Below are 22,827 nucleotides of genomic sequence, written 5' to 3'. Positions count from 1 at the left end.
TATCCACTTTCCGAGCTTGTCCGCACGGATTTATTTTTGGGTCACTCTCAAAAGGTCTGAAACTAATTCATAATTGGACAACATTTATATATAGTTTCCAACTTCCCTTACTCATTCAATGTTGGATGAGCTTGTAACCCAACAAACCTCCCCTCAAACCGAAACTACATTGAAGCAGTCAACACACCAAGACATTATGGGCCCGACTCGAAGTTAGGTCATCTTAGGCCCAACTCGAAGTTGGGTCATCTAAGGCCCGACCCCTTGATCATTCAAGGTACGACCCAAACCACCTTGGCTCTAATACCACTTTTTAACATCGTCGACTACACATTAATTTGATATTGTCCGCTTTAGGCCGATTCTGTTCGCACGGATTTGTTTTTAGTCCACTCCCAAATGGTCTCAAACTAAATGGATTCCATCTTTCTTCATTCATCCAATATAGAAAAATTTGTAACCATATAAAAACTATAGAAGTGATACTCACATTCCATTAAATTTTTTGACCCGCTTCCATTTTTTGTTTACATTTTGTAAAACCCACACCTAGTAAAGAATAAACTAAATATCATGTACGGTTGAAAATTATAATCTAATATCAACATAAAAGTTAAGTTATTTATAAATAGGTTTAATCGATTCAATTTCAATATTCAGCAATTTTATCAATTTTATCTCAAACTTTAAAAATTTTCAAATTTATTTCTAAGTTATAATAATCGCATCAATTCTTTCTTAACTTTTTCAATTTGCCGACTAGTGGTGTGATCCGTTGCTAACTTTTCTTAAGTTGCTAACTTGCTAACTCATCAACGTAGTGTATTAAAAATACCAACACGATGATAATGAAATGTCAACATAAACTTAAGTTGATATTTCAATACATTGTGTTGACATTAATATTTATATGTCAACAAAATTTATTAAAATGTCAACACAAATATGTGTTGACATTTTAATGTGATCTTGTTGACATGTTTAATACATGAGTTAGCAAGTTAGCAATTTAAGAAAAGTTAGCATTATAACGCACTCCGACGATTATATCTGTATATCTGCAACTTGTATAATTTTTTATTGAGTTAGCAAGTTAGCAATTTAAGAAAAGTTAGCATTATAACGCACTCCGACGATTATATCTGTATATCTGCAATTTGTATAATTTTTTATTATTGAAAAATTAATTCAAACGATGGAATCGGGACTTAATGTGTCAAAAAAATATCTACTTATTTTTCTCCCAAAAATAATTTGTACAAGAATATATTAATATTCTATATTTTAATTTTAGAAATAAATATAAGATAATACCATTATTTTATTTATTTGGAAATACGAAAACAATTTATTAATTTGATACATATTGAAAAGATTGAGATAGAATTCTTTAATTGAAAAATCTAGAATGGAATTAATATACATTACTAAGTTAATAGTAGTATAAAATTGATAACTTTCAGAATTTGAAATGAAATTAATAAAATCAATAAAATATTCGATCATTAAACCTTTTGAAATTTATTACTCACTTTGGCATTTCTTTTTCCTTCCCCTGTTTTTCAACACACATGCGGTATCCAAGGTTATAGCTTCAACTTTTGTCACTGTCAATTCAACAAATATCAATAGGGCCATTATCAAAAGTTTCAGCATTATAAGAAGTCCACGCATTTTCAAAACAATAAATTAACACGTGTGAGTATGCAGCAAAATTCCATTGGACTCCTATTTCTCTTCAGATTTCGATAAGCTAGTTATGTCCAACTTACCCTACATTTTTGCATAACGATTAACACAAAACTGTCAATCAAAAAATATGAACAATTTTATAAGATTACAAAAATAATTTGATTGGAGGAGTAAGCCCCCCTTCCCTCTTTTTTTTTTGTATAATTACCAAAAGTTGCTCTATACCCTGTCCATTTAATTAAAGATGGCCAAGTCACGTGCCATTCAACCAAACCTGTTGAGTTGACTTAGATTCGAATACTAGGGTTATTATTAAAATTTAGTACTCCCTCCTTTCCAACTAAGTTGAGTCGTATTCTTTTTGGGATATCCCAACTAAGTTGAGTCATCTTTTCTACTTTATTCCCTTCTCCTACTTTTCAATATAATTTCTTAATTTTTGTGCTCAAAAGTTTTGTCTCAACTTAATTGGGATGGATGGAGTATTTGATTTCTAATAGGCCGAACGTAGGCGAAAGCCCACAAAATACATATCCTACAAGTGCCCGAGAAGCGGCCCAATTATGAAGATTGATAAACTAGAAAATAAGTTCTGGAGTAATATATTTTCGTAACTACCCAACTTTATTGGGTATAAATGGGCTTCTAAATAAAATTGACTTAATACCTAACAACATGGAGTATAAGGCACTACTGATGTTTAGTTGGGCTTAATTAGGGAAAACCTAATAGTTATGTAAGTTTATATTAATCCCGCAATTTTAATCAATAGTAACAAATTATATAATATTTTGATATATTCTCAATTCTAGTGACGAAAATTCCAGGTGGTATGTGTCTGAATTTGTTGACATGATGCTTAAATATCATTTAAATAAGTATATTAAACAATATCGTTTAAATAGCCAAACATTTTATCCACGTAATATTGTTCATCTACCACATCATACATTAATTTAAAATTATAACAATCATTCTTAAAATTCCAAGATTGACTAATAATTGAGTATTGTATATTAAACAATATCATTTAAGTAGTCAAACATTTTATCCACATAATTGACCATACTCTATAAATTTATAGCAAAATTGACTAATAATTGACCATACTTTTGGCAGTTTTTGTAGCTATTTGCACTATTTTCAGTTGTTATACCAGAAAAGGTCAACATGTAACAATAAAGCAAGATTCATGACAAGAAAGATCACTCCATTACAATGTTAAACAAGATGATACACATATATAAGTATGCCAATACAATTTTGATCTTAGCAAATAGAAAATCCATGGATCAAAGGCATATCAAGCAAACATAACATGTTTCTGATCATTTCTTCTGTTTCTCCTTCAACTTAGCAGCATTAGCCTCAGCGGCAGCAGCCTTGACAAAAGCTGTAGGTTTCAAGCGCTTTTCAGGTTGAGAGCTTTCCTTAGCTTGAATACAGCCCATGCCGTCCCAATGGCGTGGCCTGCAGCGCCCAGCCCATCATGGGTTGCCTCCGCTGCCTGCTCTCCATATCTGCAATCAAATTCAAACCATCAACACCTCTCCTATTGCAATACAAACCAACACAATCTGCAAAATATTACTTTTGTGAGACGAGCTTTGTTGTAACGACTGATGTAGTCGACATCACATTCTTCCCAGAAACCTCCACGGCATCAAAAACCTTATCTGTAATCAACACACAAATGGGTAAATCAAGACATACTAAAAGGGAGGAGTATATACAGATCACAAGTTAACCACAACTTCCATTTAACACATTACAAATTACAACTATTGCTATCTCTTCATCTCTCTCATAGACATACTCAAAGATATAGATATGAAAAGCAAGAGAGAGATTGAACATACTGAATCCATCCAACGAAGCAAGAATGATCTCTCCAGGAAGAAGGCTGAAGAATTTCTTCCCCACTACAGAATTCACAACTGAACTAGTAAAGAAACCAGAGACCTTCACAACCCCCGAGAGCAGCCCGGTTGCAACTTTCTCCGACATCTTCGTCATCTGCTTCACCCTGCCACAATTACAACCATGATCAACTTCATCACCAAGCAATACACACTTGTACAAACAGCATTACTATCAGTACCACAACTAACATAAGATGAAAGCTCCAGCCACACAATCACACAAACTATCCCCAAAATTCCTAATACTTCAGCAATAATCAATACAGAGAACTGAAGGCAAACCATTATACACAAAATCAATCTTAAAAATTCTTTTTTTAATTAAATTCAAAGATTAAAGAATTGAAATGGAAGAAAGAAACTACTACCTCTTCAATCTCCTCAAAGCTTGAGGGCTAACCTCAGAGCTTGAGCCTTTCCCCATTCTCTTAGTCAAGAATTCATTCCCCCATTTAAGCCTATCGACAGTGACATCTCCACACCACAAAATCCCCCTCACAGCTGCCCTAACCCGGCGGCGATCAGCTTCGCCACGCTCCCGCTATACTCCTCCACATTCGGCGCCAGCGTCGTCCAATACGCGGCGGCGCTCTTCTCCACCTCCTCCTTCTTCTCCCCCTTCATCTCCTCCGGCGACACCTCCCTCGCCACCGCTCCCCACCACCCCTGCTCCACCACCGCCGCCGCCTTCTCCACCTTAAACGCGCTGAATTTCTCCAGCACCGCGTCAAGCTCCCTCACCTTCCCCTCCTGTCCCTTCGCCGCTATAGTCAATCCGTAATTCAACAGATCTTCGCCGCCACCATCGTTGGCAGCGGCGGGGACTCTGAGGCTGAAGAAGTAATGCAAATCGTCGAGCTTGACCGCGGCCTCGTCCCGCGCGAGGGGCCACTGGATCTGATCCCCGACGCGGGCGAGCGCGGCAACCGCGTTGCCGCCCTGGAGGAGCTGCACGACCGAGAATTCGCCGGAAGCGAGCTCGACGCTGCGTTCCTTGTCGATTAAGTGGACGATTGAACCGGGGATCGTGACGAGAACTTGCTCGAAGGAGTCGAATTCAGCGGGGGCGGCTTTATCGTCGTCGGTTTCTGGGAATAGGTTTTCGGCTAATTCGTTCATCTGGATTGTTGGATACATGGATGAGGAAGAGTTTTGGGGGGTGAATTGAGAGTTAGATTCTGGATTGGTTTGATGAACTTGAGGGTAGAGAGAACTGCGCGACGAAGACATAGTTGGGATATTTGAGAATTCTGCTTAATTGTGTGGGCTAATTCTTCGATTGAGATTGAGTTTATATTTGTGGAAATCTTAGGTATTAAGGGAAGCAATGGGAGGTCGATGAGGAAGAGGGAGACACGAAACACGAAATGGAGATAGTCACGCAGTCGCAGCGGCGGTGCATATAGCAACTGCTATAACGGTTTATTAATTTGTTTCTAACTAAATAATGGTATTTCCATTTTTTTACCAAAACTAAATGACTTCTCTTTCCTTTATCTAATCATTTTATAACTATGTGTTTATATTAATAAAGTACTAATTATTAACTTAGGCTGATTAACTAAAAAAGTTAGCTAGGTTAAATGAATAAGAAGTTAAATTAGTGTAATTTTTTTATTCAGTTAATCAAATAAGTTGTCTGAATTATCTAACCGATATCTAATTTAGATTAATTTAGTTTATATTGATAAATTTTAGTACGTGGCTTATTTAATTATGCTAAGTAAAATATGTAATTTGATAATTGTACATTAATAAGCTGACTATACACATCATAATTAATTAAGTAAAGAAATGGTGAAAAGATATATCCTTTTTTCACATAGACTTCTTATGATATTTATTTTTATGAGATAGTGTAAAGCATTTGTTTAAAACGGTGGTAATATTAAGTAATCGCATGCTTCCACCATCGAAGTGAAAATTATATGTTTGGTATTCAAAGCGGGAAATTGTTATGTGACATTAATCCAAGATAATCCACTTCGCCTCAAAATCTCAATGATAGTCATAAAGTTTTAAGTAATGTTTATGCTAAATAAAAATGGCCCAATTATAATATAAAATCATTGGCCCATTAGAAAAAGTTAGTCCTACTCCATTTAAAATTGTTAGCAACTTTATAATCGAGTTTGTGACCAAGTGATTGATGTTCAACCCAATTTGTTTCGAAGCCCGGCCCGATTTCAGATAACTGATAGTAATAGTATGAGGAATAGTTGCAGGCCCGAAAACCCCAAAAACAAATTACAGTATCTAACTCTTTCATAGTACTACATCATATAGAAATTTACATTTTCTTGGGCGTTTGCAAATTAATGTATTAATACAGTCTTTTTTCCCATCAAAATTGGGTTTAATCATTAGCTAATGCAATCAGTGATTCATACACCCACAGGCCACAACGATTTTTTTTTCACACATAATCATTCAAGTATTCTAATTATTCTTGAAATCCTATTTTATGCATTTTTATTCATATATTTTAAAGATTTTATGTCCCACGTCAAATTATAGTGCTTTTACGCACTTTGGGAGAAACTTAATAATCTAAGTACCATCAAATTTGGGTATAATTAAATTGGGAAATAATATACTATTTTATGTGAGCATCATTCTTATATGATACACGTTTAAAGTTGTTTTTAATTTTATATATATAATTAGATCAAAATTTGATTTGTAATTTTATTTATTTATTTGAAGTTATAGAGAAAACGAACTAATCTAGTTTTAATTTTTATGAATTTTATAAAATTAAAAATGTCATTAATATTTTTTAATATGCAAATTAAACTAATTTAAAATAAAACAAACAACTATCAATGATGATGCTCAAATCAAATATGTAACATATCATTTCTTTTACAAAATATATAACAGTTACCATTTTGAGATAGACTCACAATTGAGTGAAATGTTTGTAGTAACTTTTATTAGCATCTCTAACTATGTCTATAAATATGTGATTAAAATGAGTGTGGATTCAAATATTGAAGCATCTCATGATAAGATAGCTAAACACAAGAGTATTTCTTCTGAAATAAGTTACGAGTCGAAGTCGAACTCATGCTTATTTGTTTTTGAATTGATACAAGTGCATTCCAAGTAGAAGGACAACATAACGACATATTTGGTAGGTAAAGTCATATATAAAGATAGCAACGTGGCATGATTATGTGAAATTGTCCCTACTAATCACACAGTAGTTTTGTTTAATTTTATTTGGTGAAAATGCTGATCTGATTCAAACTTAGAATCTGAGTGGCTTTAAGTAGGTAAGATCATGTCTGCTGCATTTTAAAGCGAGTACCACAAGGAGAGTTTAAGAAGGTCCACTTTCGATTTTATGTGTATGATTTATGAAAAAAGAAAGTGATGCACTACTAATTAAACTTTAACTAATTAGAGCATTAGCAGTGGGGCGCCCTAAGGGACACCCTAAAGCAAGCCCTATGCACCGCCACGTCAGCATTTTATCCTCCTACACTTCCACCTGCAGTGGGGTGCTCTATAAGTCGCCCTAAAGGCCGCCCTATAGGTTTTCACCGGAATCCATTTTATAGTGTAATTGTAGTGTGGAAAAGTGAATGGAAAGGTTATAAATGAAGGTGTGGTAGAGGGTATTTATATAACTAATTTTTTCGGAATTAAAAAAAACGCGTTGCATCGTCCGCGCCATCATCCGCGTCGCCCATAGTGGGCGGACGATGCCCTATCGTCCGCAGACGATCTATAGGGCGCGGACGATGCATCTTCCGCGCACCCACAGTGGGTGGACGATGGCGCGCCCGAGGCATCGGGCGGCCTATCGTCCGCCCCATTGCGGATGCTCTAATTAACGGAAGTTAAACTCCAAAAACTTATCCATACATGCCGGAATCAATATTAAGCCTCGGGCGCGCCATCGTCCGCCCCATTGCGGATGCTCTAATTAACGGAAGTTAAACTCCAAAAACTTATCCATACATGCCGGAATCAATATTCGCTTAATAAATACTTTAATCGGCAAAAATTAGTACTACTCTGTTTGACCAAGAATATCATCAGAAGAGTTTTAGTACTAGAAATTTTGTAATATGACCATATTTATTTGATGTTCAATAATAGCTAAAAGTTGTACAAATAGAGATATACTTTTCTGACACAAGTTTAAATATTTGAATAATCTAAAAAATAAAACTTATCCAATAGGAATTGAGTGGAGTAAATATTTTAACAATACATTAGTAAGTATTTAATTAAGAACTTCACATAATTAAATCTCAAGGAAGGGAATATAATGCATAAATTCATTGGATGCTATTGCTGACTTCAAACACTTGCGCTTTTTCAATGATGCTTTGCTAAATGCCCTAATCATTTAATCCCTCTTTGGCCCCCTATAAAGCAAGTGGCAGTACCTTCCTTAATTATGATGTTGGATCACAACTCACAACTTCACAAGGCAATCTTCATGTGACATATACAGAGGGAATAGAAAACTTAGATAAAAATGAAAGTTGAGTTGTAGTAGTATTAATTTGTTAATTAGTAGTACTATTACTGTATTTATAAAAGCAAAGAAAAAAAATTGATCAGAATTTTGAAGTGCAAAATCCCTATAGTCAAGTTGGGAAATCTTGAATATTTTGATGGAATACAGAACTTCCAAATCGAATTTTGTAAAATCAAACCAAAGAGCTGCAACCCATCAACTGAATCACGTCACATTATGTTACTCCTTGGTTAGTAGTAATTAATGATTCTTGCCATAGATTCATTTGGCCTATCATAGATTAGTTATCCTAGATAAAGCAATTTCAAGATAACTTTATCCTTTAGTATGTGATACTCAAAGGCCAAAGCAACATTAAAATAAAGAAAGTGTAAAATTAAAGAAAAGAGAGATCCAAAGCTCTTTATGATATAATTAGATGCTATGCTATCTGCTTAAAGCATTCAGTATTCCTTTTTGAGGTCGAAAACTTCCCATTCACAACATACTTTGTTGGTAAGAAATTGTAATATTATCACATTTCAAAGAAAAGAACAAACCTACAAAATCATTGCAGAGTCATAGATATAATCATCCTTGAATGTAAAACCCATCAAAGAGCAAGAACTACTCTATTCTAGGACAACAAGATGATCCCAAAACAAAACATATCATCTATAAGCACATCACACATTCTCAACTCAAACAACTTCTTAAGTTAAAAAAACCAAAAACAAAATTTACAGGCAAATATTAAAACATCACACTAAAACCCCAACCATCTCCCCCTTTCTTACAAGAGTGAAATCCCACCTTCAAAGATCATGCCTAAGATCAAGATTTCTTACAAGAGTGAAATCCCAACATTTTGCTTTCACAAAGGTTCGATTTGAGTAACAACAATGGGGCTTCTCACCACATGCTTCCCATCCATCCAAGAAAGAGCCCCAAACACAGCACCCGAATCATCCAACACCAAATTCTTGCTATCAATAGTTACAGTAACATAGTAACCTAGCTTCTTCACCGTCTCCGAAAACACAAGCTTCCATGGCTTCACGCTAACCCTAACGCCCTTCGGAGGCTCGATTTTAACTCTATAGACCGCGTTTGCCTCCTCCCCAACATTCGTCACCATTCTAAAGAACGTCTTGCTCGAAACCCCACTCTCCCCGCTCGGGAACAGAGCCGCAATTGAGGGGTAATTCAGATTCCCGGGCGACGGCTTCCTCATCGGACAATTCACCGGCGTCCGGGTGATCACCTGAATCGTCTTCGGCCCGTACTCGATCGCACACAAGAAATTGACATAATCCTCATTTGTCATATCGTACACCAATCCGGGATCCATAGCACGATCAAGATTCATATGACCAGCACCAAAGTCGTAGGGTGTGGCGTGTTTATTGCTCGATTCATCGAGCATTGGGTTGCCGGAGTTGTCGGTCAAACTCGCCGTTGTCATCATGGCTGACCGGATGGCGGCCGGACTCCAATCAGGGTGGGCCGATTTCAGCAAGGCCGCTGCACCGCTCACATGAGGGCAAGACATGGAGGTTCCCGAGAGGATGTTGAACTCAGACCTCCGGTTGTCGGAGTCCAGCCCGGTTGGGCCGACGGCGTCCGTCCAGGCCGCCAGAATGTTCACTCCCGGGGCGATCAAATCGGGCTTCAGAATCTCCGGGTTCAGCCCGTTCGGCCCACGGGACGAAAACGAAGCCACCACCGGAGCCGGCTTGATTCCGATGACTGTGCCGCGGAAGCTGATGGTGGCGGTGGCAGCTGGATTCGAAGCTAAGTAAGTCTTAATCTCGTCGCCCTCGGTGGAGCCCACGGCGCAAGCCGGGATTAAATGGGCGTCGCCGACTAAACCCTCGCCGTTGGATACACCGTTGGTGAGAATCATTCCGACGCCGCCGGCCTTCTTGACGACCAATCCCTTGGCCACGCGAGGGTTGCTGCCGCGGTCGCAGATGACGATTTTCCCCCTAACTTCGATTGGATCGAGTGAATTTTCCATGCAAAGTGAAGCAGAGAGCACTCCTGATTTTCCAGGGTAAATTAATGGATGCATTTTGCCGTTAAGCGGCACGCCGGAGTAGAGAGAAACACCAGAGAATTTTCTCCCGTCGCTAAGGATGACGTCAGCGGGAAAATCACGATCAATTGTGCCGGCGCCGACGGTGGTAAGCCAGGGGGCGAGGTTAGTCACCGACATTCCGTTAGGGCCCTCGTTTCCAGCTGAGGAAGAGACGAAAATGCCCCTTGAAACGGCGCCGTATGCTCCAATTGCGATTGGATCGAGATAATAAGGGGAGGATATCCCCTCGCCGCCGCCGATTGAGATTGAAATCACATCGACGCCGTCGTTCACAGCGGCGTCGAACGCTGCAAGGATATCGGAATCGAAGCATCCCGCATCCTTCCAGCACACCTTGTAGACCGCGAGGCGCGCCTTCGGTGCGACTCCTTTCGCGATTCCAGCGGCGTAACCCTCCATACTCGCTTTGAAAGCATATCTCCCCGCCGCGGTGGCGGCGGTGTGGGTTCCATGGCCGTCGGCGTCTCTCGGCGACCTGAATTCGACCGTCTCGTTGATTCCACCGACAAATCCGGACGCCGCTTGGTGACCTTTGTCAAAAAACCTAGCTCCGACGATTTTCCGATTGCAATTCCTCCGATTAAACCTCACACCAGCTCCGCACGTGCCTCTCCACCGCTTCGGCACGGGGCCTAGGTTCAGATCGGAGAAGCTCCTCCTCTCCGGCCAAATTCCGGTGTCGAAAACCCCAATTATCACATCCGAGCCGTAATCGGACTCCGACCACAGCCCGCGCTGGTTCCGGAGGCCGACGAACTGCGGCGAGCGCGTTGTGTGGAGCTGGCGGCGGCGGTCCTCGAATGCGGAGAGGACGGAGGGGTGCTTGAGGACGGAGGAGGCCTGGAAGTGAGTTAGCACGGCGGAGAAGCCGTGGAAAACGGTGTCGTATACGTGGAGAATGGCTGCGGGTTCAGTGAACTCTGCTGTGTACCAATGGTAGTGAGTTGGAAAAACGGACGGCTTCGATGAGCTGTCGACTCGGATGATGTAAGTTTTAGCCGTCTGATCGGCGTAGATTTGGGTGAAGAGAAGCAGAGAGAGACAGAGAGTGAGATTTATGGCAGTGGAAGCCATTGATTTTAGAGAGAGAGTGAGACAGTAGGATTTGAACGAGTGAAGACCAATATAATGCGTGATGTATAAAAGAGAGGGACAGGGAGAATCATTGTCTTAAATCGAATTAAGTGTTTTAATTAATCTATGTAATTAGCCGTTAATTTGGATATTTTAGGAGATTAATTAATGATTAATTCTACTTTGTGTGGGGAATGTGACATAATTTTGTTGTGGCCAGGACTGATTTAGTCAGCAGATATTGCTGCGGACGAGGCGGCATATTTTTTTCCTTTATTTATTTTTTGGGGAAAATATAAAAGGCCCGAATTTAGGCTAATAAGTAATAACTATTGAAACGACAGAATACAAAAATGATTAATTCATTTTTAATTATATTTTGTTCGTATTTGTAAATTTGTATCGATACTAGATCAAAAAATATTTAATTTTTCAAAAAGTGTATTTGTGTAAATTTGTTTAAAATATTGATGGAGGTATTGATTGGTAATACTACTTGTGTATACATTATTATTATTATTATTGCTAATAGTTTTTGAAAGTTAAATATTCTATTTACGATTTTTGTATAATGTGTGCCACAGAAATAACCTTATATTAGTAGTATCAGCATATTTTTTGTGTTTTTGGTTAGAGCATTAGCAATGGGGCGCCCTAAGGCGCGTCCTATGGCGCGCCACGTCAGCAGTTTTATCCTCCTACCTCCCCACCTGCAGTGGGGCGCCCTAAGGCGCCCTAAGGTGCGCCCTATGGCGCGCCACATCATCATTTTATTGTTTTGTTTAATTAATTTAACTGTTTTCAAATAACAAGTAACGAGTAAATAAAAAACGGTCTAAATAACAAACGGCGAAGTTTTAATAAAAAAAAGTTACATCATTGAACTAATAAAAATAAAAAAAACTAAGTCGGACCAATTCCCAACTTCCGACGCAGCTCATCGAGTAACGCCTGGAGATATTCGGCTTCGTCGGGGCCGGTACACTTCAAGAGGGCCCTGTGCGTCTGCAACATCGTCCTTGCCATCGACGCTGTTGCTAACGACTCAAACGCGGTGGCCGTCTGGGTCGGGAGCTCTACCGGGACCGGAGCTTGGGTTGCAGCGGTCGACGATGAGGTCGCGGTCGCCTTCCCCTTGGCCGTCGCAGCCTTGACGCCGGGAGGACGCCGGAAGGACACCGGTGTGCCGGAACTCCCTTCATCCACGTACGTCCGGTTGAGGTCAACCGGGTGGTTGCCGCTGTCGCTGCTCGTGTAATCACCAGCTTCAGTGGTCTTCGTCCTCTTCGGCGCACCAGTGTGCAGAATTCCACCTTGGAACTTCTGCTTGTCCCTCAAGAGCGCCCAGATGGCCTCGTGCTTGAAGTCGCCGTACATCGACCGGTACGACAACAGCGCTTTAGCGCGCACGTCGCTCAAGCTCTCGCTGCTCCCCTGTGACCGCGTGAACTTCTCGAACTCCGCCGCGTACAAGTTCACTTGCTTCTTGACTTGATCCCAGTGCTTGCGGAGTTGCTCACGCTTGCGGTTGTACGCGGTCGGCGGCTTGACCGAATTGTAGAGGTCCGCGATGCGTTCCTAGTACGCGATCTGTCGCTGGTTGTTCGCGAATATCGGATCTTCCGATATATCTACCCAACACCGGGCCAAGGTGAGAGTTTCGTCGTCGTTGTAGTTCGTACGGCCGGGGGCGTACTCATCGCAATCACCGGGAGGCGGCAACTTCTGCGCCTGCTGCCGGTTCCGCTTCTTTCTGGCTGGGGCGGAAGCGATCGCGGCGGGGTCGGGATCGGCCGCTGCGGTTGGGCGGTGCGGAGACGGCTCCATGTCAGACAACCCATACGATTCCGTACTGAAATCGGGATCGTAATGGGTGTTGGTGTCGAACGAACAATAATCGCCGGGTTCTGTACCCGGCCAATGCGCCCCTGCGCTAAACGTAGGACTATTGGGGCTTGAATCCATTTCGTAGTAATTATGTAATTGTAAGTTTCGAAAATGAAATCGAGTGAAATGAAATGTTACAAATGAACGGTATTTATAAAAAAACGAAACCTCGTGCCATCGTCCGCCCCATCGTCCGCGACAGCCGCAATGGGGCGGACGATGACGCGGACGATGGCCATCGTCCGCGCTATCCTCCGCGACCGAAGTATAGGGCGCGACTATCGTCCGCTCCCTATGGCACGCACCCGCAATGAGTGCGGACGGCGCTATCCTCCGCGACCGAAGTATAGGGCGCGACTATCGTCCGCTCCCTATGGCACGCACCCGCAATGAGTGCGGACGATGGATGGCGCGGACGATGTGCGCCATCGGGCTTGCCATCGTCCGCCCATTGCGGATGCCCTTATGTGATGATATGCTGTAATTAGAGTTTATGTTGCTGGTATGGCATGGAGCTGACAAATTATACTACTAGACAAATTATACTACTAGTCTACTATTGATTAACAATTTTAATTTGAATCGCATCAGCATCATTTAATTCTAGTGATTAATGTGTGCAGATTGTTTTTAAAATAGGAATTTCGAGTGGTATCAATCAGTCAATCAATCGGGTTATCATATAAATAGACTGTAAATTTGAAGTATTGGTGAATGTTAGTCAATTTAATTTTAATTTAGCGGAATAGAATGTGCATTGATAAATAAATAAATATTACTAGTAGTAGATTATTAGAGGCTCGGAGTAGATTAAAAATTTCAAAGACTCTACACGTGATTAAAGTAGAAAAGAAAGTCTTAATAATAGACATGTAAAGCAAAAAAGAAATTGTCTAGAAAAAGGATAAAAGCACGCACTAATTTATGACCTTAATCTTTGTAAAGTGAACGCGGATTAGAGTGATGCATGGTTAAATCAAAATTGTTAATAACCTAATCAATAGTTTAATTGTTTGAAGTTGGAACCACTGGCACGGATTAGGTAGGTGGTCTGATTACTAGAGGCGGAGCTACTTGAGCTCACAAGGTGCAAATGCCTAACTTCAAAAAAAATAAATTAAAATAAATACTAGTTTTCAGAATTTTTATACATGCCTCATTTCATCATATATTTTTTCGAATTTTTGGCTCAGCTCCTGCAGATTTCCATTCTGCAAATCACGGATGGTTAAAAAAATTATGAGATAATTAAAAAATATATCAAAGTTATAATAGTAATTTGTTGTTTTTAAAAAATATGTTATTGACTAGAATTTTAACAATATTTCATGATTTTTATGGCAATTTCTCTTTTTTTCTAAAAAGAGTGAACTACAAAAATGCTCCATGGACTATGGGTTTATCTCGCCCATAGTCCCCGAACTTTAAAAATATCGCCCAGACAACCCTGTACTAAGGGTTTTTCTCAAAATTGGTCATTTTGGCCTTTTTTTCATCCGAAAATGCCCTTTTCGGGTGATGGGCAATTTGATCTTTTTACACTTTTAACTATTTAAATTTGATACTATTTCAGTGATATACTAAATTTGATATTATTTCAAAATTACCATTCTTCTTTCCTTTTGTCATCCTTCATCTTGTTTCTTTATTTCAATATTAGGTTTAATTTTATAAAATTAAATTTTAAATTTAAAAACTATTAATTCATGGACATTATAAATATTGATTAACACTGTTAATTTTTGTTATTTAATATAATATTCAACTAAATTGAAGAAGTACAGAAAAATAATATTAATCATGATGGAAATATAAATGCTATTCTACTTAGCCTTCGTTCGTTTGTTATAATTGTTTGTGATAAAATATTATGAAGTTGACTAAAAAATTGAGACTACTATTATTCTATTATACACCATCCATTCCAAAAATATGGTCTTTTTTTTTTCATTTTTGTCCATCCCACAAAATTAGTTCATCTTTATATTTTTTTGAAAACCTTTTTATCAAAACATTATACAACGTCTGGCTATCAATTATTTCCTACTACTTACCCAATTGAAGTATTTATATAGGAGTATTTTTGTTTAAATTTTCTAGTTGATTTTGATTGTTTTCAAATAAATGAACGAAAATTATAGTCTTACATTAGATGCATATTTATTTTAGAATAAATCGTGTTATGTGATCCATTTATGATTTAAACTATTAAATATTGATTAATACTAAGTTGGTGTCAGCATACCTTATTGATTAAATATTAGACACTATCAAATATTGATTAAAACTATTAATTTTCGTTATTTAATAATTTAAGAATTAACAAAAATTTATTGATATTTAAAAATCTAAATTTAAAATTTAATTTTATAAAATTAAATCTATTATGAAAATAAAGAAACAAAGTGAAGGATGAAAAATGGTAATTTTGAAATAATATCAGATTTAGTACATCACTGAAATAATATCAGATTTAAAAAGTTAAAAGTGTAAAAAGACCAAATTGTCCAGCACCCCAAAAGGGCATTTTCGGGTGGTAAAAAGGCAAAAGGGCCAATTTTGAAATAAACCCTTAGTCCAGAATTGTCTTGCGATATTTTTTAAGTTCAGGGACTATGAGCGAGATAAACCCATAGTCAGAGACTATTTTTGTAGTTCACTTTCTTAAAAAAAGGCAGACATGATGCTTATTGAGGAGAGAAATTTTGAAGTATGGATAGATTAGATTAAATTCAAGAATATATTATATCCTTTCCCTATTCAGCAACTGATTCAATTAATTTGTACAATTGTACTGTTGTCACAAAATTAAGCATTAATTCGTTTAGTGTAGAAATAGATACTATAAATTTAATGTATTAATTAGGTTGAAATTTGCCAATTTATTATGATATGCTTGGAATATTATTTCAACATCTGGAGTTATTGCTGGCGTTACCGTGTCATCATTCTGGTAATTCTCACGTCTAACTTTATTGTATTTGTAAACTATCTACACAGAAAAAGATTTTCTATTCAAATAATTTCTTCAATATATATCTAAAATATCTATGTTAGTACTCCCCAATAATTCAGAATCTAATTGTACCATCGCCGACAATTTATAATGGTCACTTAATACTAGCAGAGAAGCTAACTTTTGTAACAAAGAAGGCTGAAAACATTTCCATACACTATTATCAATTAATTTTTAAAAGACATACTAACAGTTGAATAGATTTTACAATATTTGCATGAAAATCAGTGATATTAACTTTGTGAAATCGAATTAAGTTTCTAACTACCTTCTCAATTCATGATGTTCCCATTAAAGCCAAAGCAAAACTTAGAACTATAGATTTATAATCTTTAAATAATGTGCATTAAATCAAAGTTTGCAATTTGTAGGCTTGCGTAAACTATCTCTGTGATGCCGTGCTGTCTCGATTGATTTATAACTAAAAACTAATGCGAGTATCATTATCATTAAACAAATTTATTACGCACAACAATTTGGTTGGTGCTGAGATATTTTTCTAATTAATTACAGCAATCTAGACCTTTGCTAACAGGCAAGATTAAAAAAAGTACTGATCGATGAAATTCAGTTAATCTTTAAAATCGTACTTGTACCTGATTTAAGTTGGTAATTCATCTCTCTATCTATGTAGTATGTTAAGGATAATCTCCCTAACGTGATGCCGCGATAAAGATTAGAAGTCCCGGGAGGCGAAATCCCGTCGACAACTAGGGTTTGCGAGAACGTAAAAATAAACAATAAGAAGTAGGCGAAATTTCTGATGTCTTTTTATTGATTTCCACGCCTATTTATAATCTAAGGACCGTAGGGTTGGTTCGACTTACGGTCCGGAAAAGAACCAATAAAGAAAACCCGAAACGGAGCTTATAAATTGCTCGACCCAATTGCTCAAAAATAATAATAAAAACTGAATAACAGAGTTAAAAAAAATAGAAGATCCTATTCTATGAGGCCTTTCATCGCGCCTTACATGGGAACATAATCCCCCGAACCTTACAGGCGGCTTGGCTCTCCTGGCTGACTTCCTCCGATCCCTCATTTCCCTCGGTGACGGCCGTCCGCGCTCCACCGTCTCATAGTTCAGATCCGGGGCCTGTAGCTCCTCCGGCTCCTCTTCCTCTCCGGCGATGTTGGGCTACTCTGTCTGGCTGTGGAGGATAACCGTATCAACTCTCCCCCGATAAGAGCATCCTTGTCCTCAAGGATGAGGTCTGGAAAGCGCCTGCGGACAATCACTAGCGGCTCCCACGTCGGAGTTTCTCCCCCGTCATCACCCCACTGGATCAACGCCTCCTCCACCGTCGCTCCATCACGCCACACCGTGCGGTTCCCCACCCACTTCAGAGGTCGCGAAACAGGACGACCACGCTCGAATAAAGGTGGTAACTCCACGGCCCCCGAAGACCCGCCTTGCACAAACGGTCGAAGCAGACTAACACGAAACACGTTATGTACGCGACTGCCCTCTGGCAACCGAAGGCGGTAAGCAACCTGACCAATTCGCTCCAGAACCTCATACGGACCAAAGAACCTGCGTGCCAATTTTGAGGACAGAGGCTTGGCAAGCGAATATTGTCGATACTGCTGCAGTTTCAACAGGATCCTATCCCCGACCTCAAACTCCACATGTCGCCGGTGCTTATTTGCTGTCGCGCGCATACGTTGTTGCGCTCTTTCCAAATTAGCGCGCAGGGATACAATCAATTCGCCTCGTTGTCTGATCAAAGACGCCACATCGGACGGAGTGGATTGCGACGGTTCTGCCGCCACCAACGGAGGGGGATCTCGCCCATACAAGGCTTTGAACGGCGACGGACCTAGCCCCTCGTGAAAGAAGCAATTCAAAGATAACTTCGCCCAAGGCAAGAAATTGACCCATGTGTTCGGCTTATCTGCCACGAATGCCCTCTATATGTTTTGGGTTATTGTTTTTCTGTTTTGATTGGCATGCTTTGATTGTTGGCACCATCTCCCACTTAGCCCAGTGTCTGGTCTAAGTGTGAGAAGTTTTTCTTGGCTTGTCTGTGCCGTTGCCTAACCCTTTTTCCACCGCATCAAGTCCCTCGAGGACGAGTTCATATGCAGTGGGAGGGGAGAGGATTAGCCTCAATTTAATCATTCATGTCGATTTATAAAAATGCAAAATAACAGTTAGTAATAATTAGGACAGTATGCATGCAATTGGATAAATGAAAGACGTGATTGCTTTGGGAAGAGTAAGAAAAAGGACTCAGTATGTTCACATGTAGAAACTTGATTGCTAAACTTGATCAGTTTGAACGACGCAAGTATGATGGAAATGCTCAATTCTATAATCATCTGTGAAGCCTCTCTATATGTGAGTTATAAGCCAAAGTAGAACACTTTCTACTATTTTTACAAAGAAAAAAAATTACGAGAGACTGCTTTTTAATATTTAGATGAAAATTGCACAAGTAGTAAGGACTAAAGGCATTAGGACTTAACCATTTGAGTCGTTTCTTCTTTCGTTTCATGAACCCACCTCATCAAACAAGGCACCCCTTAGTTAACCACGTTGAGCCATATACACTCTTACCCACTCTTTTGAAACCGAAACCCACATCCTTTAACTTTTTTTACAAACACATGAGGAAAAGGGGTCGAGAGATGAATCATTTCAAAAAAGAAAGGGGGATGACGATAGAAAATCCAAATAAAAGGGTAGTCGGGTTGAGCAAGTTAGTCAATCAGGTTGATCAAGTCAAGAATCAAGTTGTTAAAAAAATGTTGGAAATATCAGAAAAAGAAAGTTTGAGAAAAAGAGGGCAGGAAAGAGTTATAACCTGACCCAGTAAGTCGACAGTTAGGGAATAAACCAAAAATTAAAGGCTAAAGGTAGCAACTTGACCCAGTGAGATATCCAGTGATAAAATAAATAGTTCAGCCTGATCCAGCAAGTTTATTCAGATCTTTGGTCTCTTGACTCGTGTGTTTTTCTTTTTTTCTTTTTACAGTTTATATCTTTAACTTTGAACCCCTAGGACCCTACCCTAACACATTACTCCCCTTAAGCCTCATTGCAACCAAAACAAAGACCATAAGGAACTATCTTGTGCAGTCCGATTCGAGGTATTAAAATTGTGGCAATACTGAGTGAACAGTCCTAACATCTCTGGTGAGAAATGAGTGACTGAGTGAATCCAACAGTTGGTTTTTAATTGAGCAATCTTGACAAACTGACACCTTGATCAAGTGTACGCAAAAGGGAAGAAACATAAGCTCCTGGCAAATGGATTGACCTCGACCTCGGGTATGATTGATGAAAGTTTATTCGGTTTTATGCATCTATGTGAATATGTGTTTTTGTTTTGAGTCTTGTTTTTCTTTTCGTCTTCTTTTATTTTCTTAAAATGAGTAAACCATGCCTGAAATTTTCCTTTTCTTTTTCTCTATACTTGGGGACAAGTATGTTTTAAGTGTGAGTAGTTTGATAAGGCCTATTTCATGCATCGGTTTAGGGGTAAAATGTATGCTACTTGATCAGTTTATCGCGCAAAGTAAGTGTTACTTGTGCAGGAATGCCGCTCGACTAAGGCAACAAGGCAAGCTGATCAAGCTGGTACAAAAGGCGAAAAGGCCAAAAAAATCGGGGGAGTTGATCAAAGGAGTGATCAGGAAGTTAGGCGGGGCCACTGCGTTCTAGAAGAATGACATGTGAGGCTAATGAGCTGGATGGTGATCATCATTCTGTTATCAAGGACGACGTTCTAGAATGGGACACGTGTTGATACGCAAGACGCAAGGACGAAGCTGAGTCATCATTCTGTTATTGAGGAGCGACGTCATTCTAGAAGGAAGGCACGTATCAATCAATGAGACGCTCGATCATAGCATGAGCGAATATCCTCTTCCGAGATCGTTATCCAGCTGGAGGTCATTGCGGTGAACTTATAAATAGAGGATGTGCCACCATAATGAATGATCTTCTTTTTAGCATCTTCCTTTTAGTTTTTTTTTTAGTTTAGTTTCCAGTTCCGAGATAGCTTAGTTAGAGAAAGGTTCAATTAGAGAGAGAGCGACAGAAAGGGATCGCGGCAGAATACTCAATATCTGTTCGGCGTCTTCTCGAAGTTTCCGGCCGAGAACTTCTCGGCTTTACTCGCTTTCTTATTTTCCGAAGTTCATAGCTTAGTTTAATTCCGTATTTAAAGAAACGATCCTTTTGTATTACGCATGTTCACAGCACAATTCTGAGCTTTGGGTATAAAAGTCGAAGTTGTTTTGTTTTCGTCATCTTGTTTACTGTTCCAGTTCAGTTACGCTTTCAAGTCTTCGATCAAGTGTCCGAATATTTATTATGTTGAATGGCAAAGTGTTTGTGTTTTGCGTAGCGTGCCTAGGTAGTTAAGTCCTTATTTCAGCCAGTCGCTTACGTGATCCATTAAATTGTGTCAGCATGATGAGTAGCTTGATCAAGTAGTTAGTTTACATTATGCCTAAGGTAAATCCAGTAGTTAAAAACTCTCAAATTAAAGCGTGGCAGCAGCCGAACCCTATTCACTACTCACACACTCGATACACCGGTTTCTCTGTGGGATCGACCCCGTACTTGCCGCTTTACTGTTAAAGTAGTGCGAGTTTGGGAGTTATAAATTACATTGGTGGTGAGCGGGAGCGAGAACGCCTTGATCAAGTGGCAACTACATTTTCTAATTGATCCACCCGATCGGTTATCTTCTATATAACTTGATCAATCCAAATCACTCCGCGTCCGTTTCCACCAGTTGGTTTTTGGTGGTGTTTCAGATTCGGAATCTGACATTTTTTTGTGGCTATGTTTTGCAGGTTCAAAAGGCCGGGAAAGGTACTCGAGACTGTGATGATAGTTTTCTGAGTCTCAAGCCCGAATAAACCTACTCTGATACCATCTTAAAGATGGTAATCGAGAGGTGTGGGATTCATAAGGCGATACATAGTTTGAGAGAAGTTATTTGGGAGTAAAAGATTTTGTATTTCTTGTGTTATGTTTATAATGTAATTCATCACCTCATTATATAGGTGATAATATAGTCTATCTAAGGTAAATACAGTCAAAGGTAATCATCATCAAAGGTAATCATCACCTCACAAGATAAATACAATCAAATAATCATTCTATTTTTGAATAATAATGCAATCGATTATTCTCCAATATTCACTCAATTATTCTCCATGCTTTGACATGACTCACACGACATTCCCAACAAATATACCAACTTCATTTAAAAAAAAGATTCATTTTCATAAAACAATTACATAAACTTTTGTTTATAATCTGTTAGATTCAATAGAATTCTCACCCACAACAAACTTGCGAGCTAAACACAGGCATATAAGCTATCAGTCATAATCTCAAATATTATAATCTTAATTAACTTCTTATACTAAAGACAACATCATTTTCATAAATTGAAAATTGCTACGTTGACATTTCTTACCAACGCGTCAATTTTAATTTCGAAAAAAATCGTGTTGGATGTAAAAATATTCAAAGGTCGTGTATATAGATTTTGAAAACAATATTTAAAAAACGACAATACAAAAATATTGAAATTTTATACTACTAGCAGTAATATTATTGTAAAGAAACAACATTGTTTATTACTTAGTCGAATTGGCCACATGACACTTTCGACAAACATATCACTTATATTTGGAGGAAAATTTTAAAAAATCTCAAAGTTGATATGCATCATTTCTAAACTTTTGCAAATTCTAGTTTCGCATAAGCACTTTCAAGTTCTCTTGTAAATTAACTATTTGTTCTGATTTTGCAACAGATCAAGATCTTGTGATTGACATAACTTGATGTTCTACTTACATGCCATTATCGGACGTCAACCTAAAAGGCGTTCAATTTTAGGTAGTATAACGATGTCATATCTTCCATCTCATTTCTCATTTTTTATTTCTCGCTTTTATTCACACTCCCATTTTATTTTTTCTTAATATAAAGTCTAATTCAAACAAATGAAATTATTTTATTTAGTATAATATGGTGTTATTTTGCTGCCTAATGTGACAACGTTTTAGTTGACATCCGACAACGCCATATAAATAAATCGTCAAACTATCTTTGTAGGAATCTTGATTTATTGTAAAAATTAGACCGAATTAATATTTTGATAGCAAAATCAGAACAAATTAATAATTTCCATAAAGAATTTAAACTTATATGCAAAACTAAAATTTAATTAAAATTTCGGAGTTTACACATAAATCATATTGTTTCAAATAAATGGCCACTCACCTGCAAAATTCATGTGGACAACAATAATGGGCCTACTTTAAGCTCACATTCACAAAAAAGTTATTAATCAAAGATAGATGGTCTCTAATATTCATTCAACGCGAGTACGTGAACGTCCTAAAAAAAGGAAATTTCGTTTCATTTACTTAAAAAAAATATTAATAGTAGAAAGAAAGCGATCAAAGCCATTAAATCAATAATTTTAAAATGACAGCCAAAACAATTTAGAGAAGTTGTAACAATGCATCCTCCACCATGGCCCTATCAACTTTAACTTAGTGTCAAACCATAAGGAATTTACTGATTATCGTAATTTCAAAATATGTTTAGTTTCATAACAAAATAGCATCAAAATCAAAAGACGCAGAACTTTCCCCCCCCCCCCCCCCCCCCTTTTTTTTATTG

At 38.4% G+C, this 22,827-nt stretch overlaps 1 protein-coding gene and 1 pseudogene across 1 annotated transcript; both read right to left on the bottom strand.

Annotated features, from left to right (window-relative positions):
- Nucleotides 1-2,865: 2,865 nt before the first annotated feature.
- Nucleotides 2,866-5,007, bottom strand: LOC121750584 (annotated as a pseudogene).
- Nucleotides 5,008-8,695: 3,688 nt separating this feature from the next.
- LOC121752223 (subtilisin-like protease SBT1.6) lies at nt 8,696-11,326 on the bottom strand. The gene has a single exon (XM_042147175.1). The coding sequence runs from the start codon at nt 11,264-11,266 to the stop codon at nt 8,966-8,968; it is 2,301 nt and encodes a 766-aa protein (XP_042003109.1). The 5' UTR covers nt 11,267-11,326; the 3' UTR covers nt 8,696-8,965.
- Nucleotides 11,327-22,827: the final 11,501 nt, after the last annotated feature.

This window comes from Salvia splendens, chromosome 10 (genome assembly GCF_004379255.2).
Source record: "Salvia splendens isolate huo1 chromosome 10, SspV2, whole genome shotgun sequence".
NCBI classification, from domain to species: Eukaryota; Viridiplantae; Streptophyta; class Magnoliopsida; order Lamiales; family Lamiaceae; genus Salvia; species Salvia splendens.
Note: the sequence above shows the minus strand (reverse complement) of the source record. Positions and strands in the feature narration are given on the sequence as shown.

Coding starts and splice junctions, on each gene's coding strand:
- LOC121752223 (XM_042147175.1), bottom strand. CDS start 11,266: ATGGCTTCCACTGCCATAAATCTCACTCTCTGTCTCTCTCTGCTTCTC.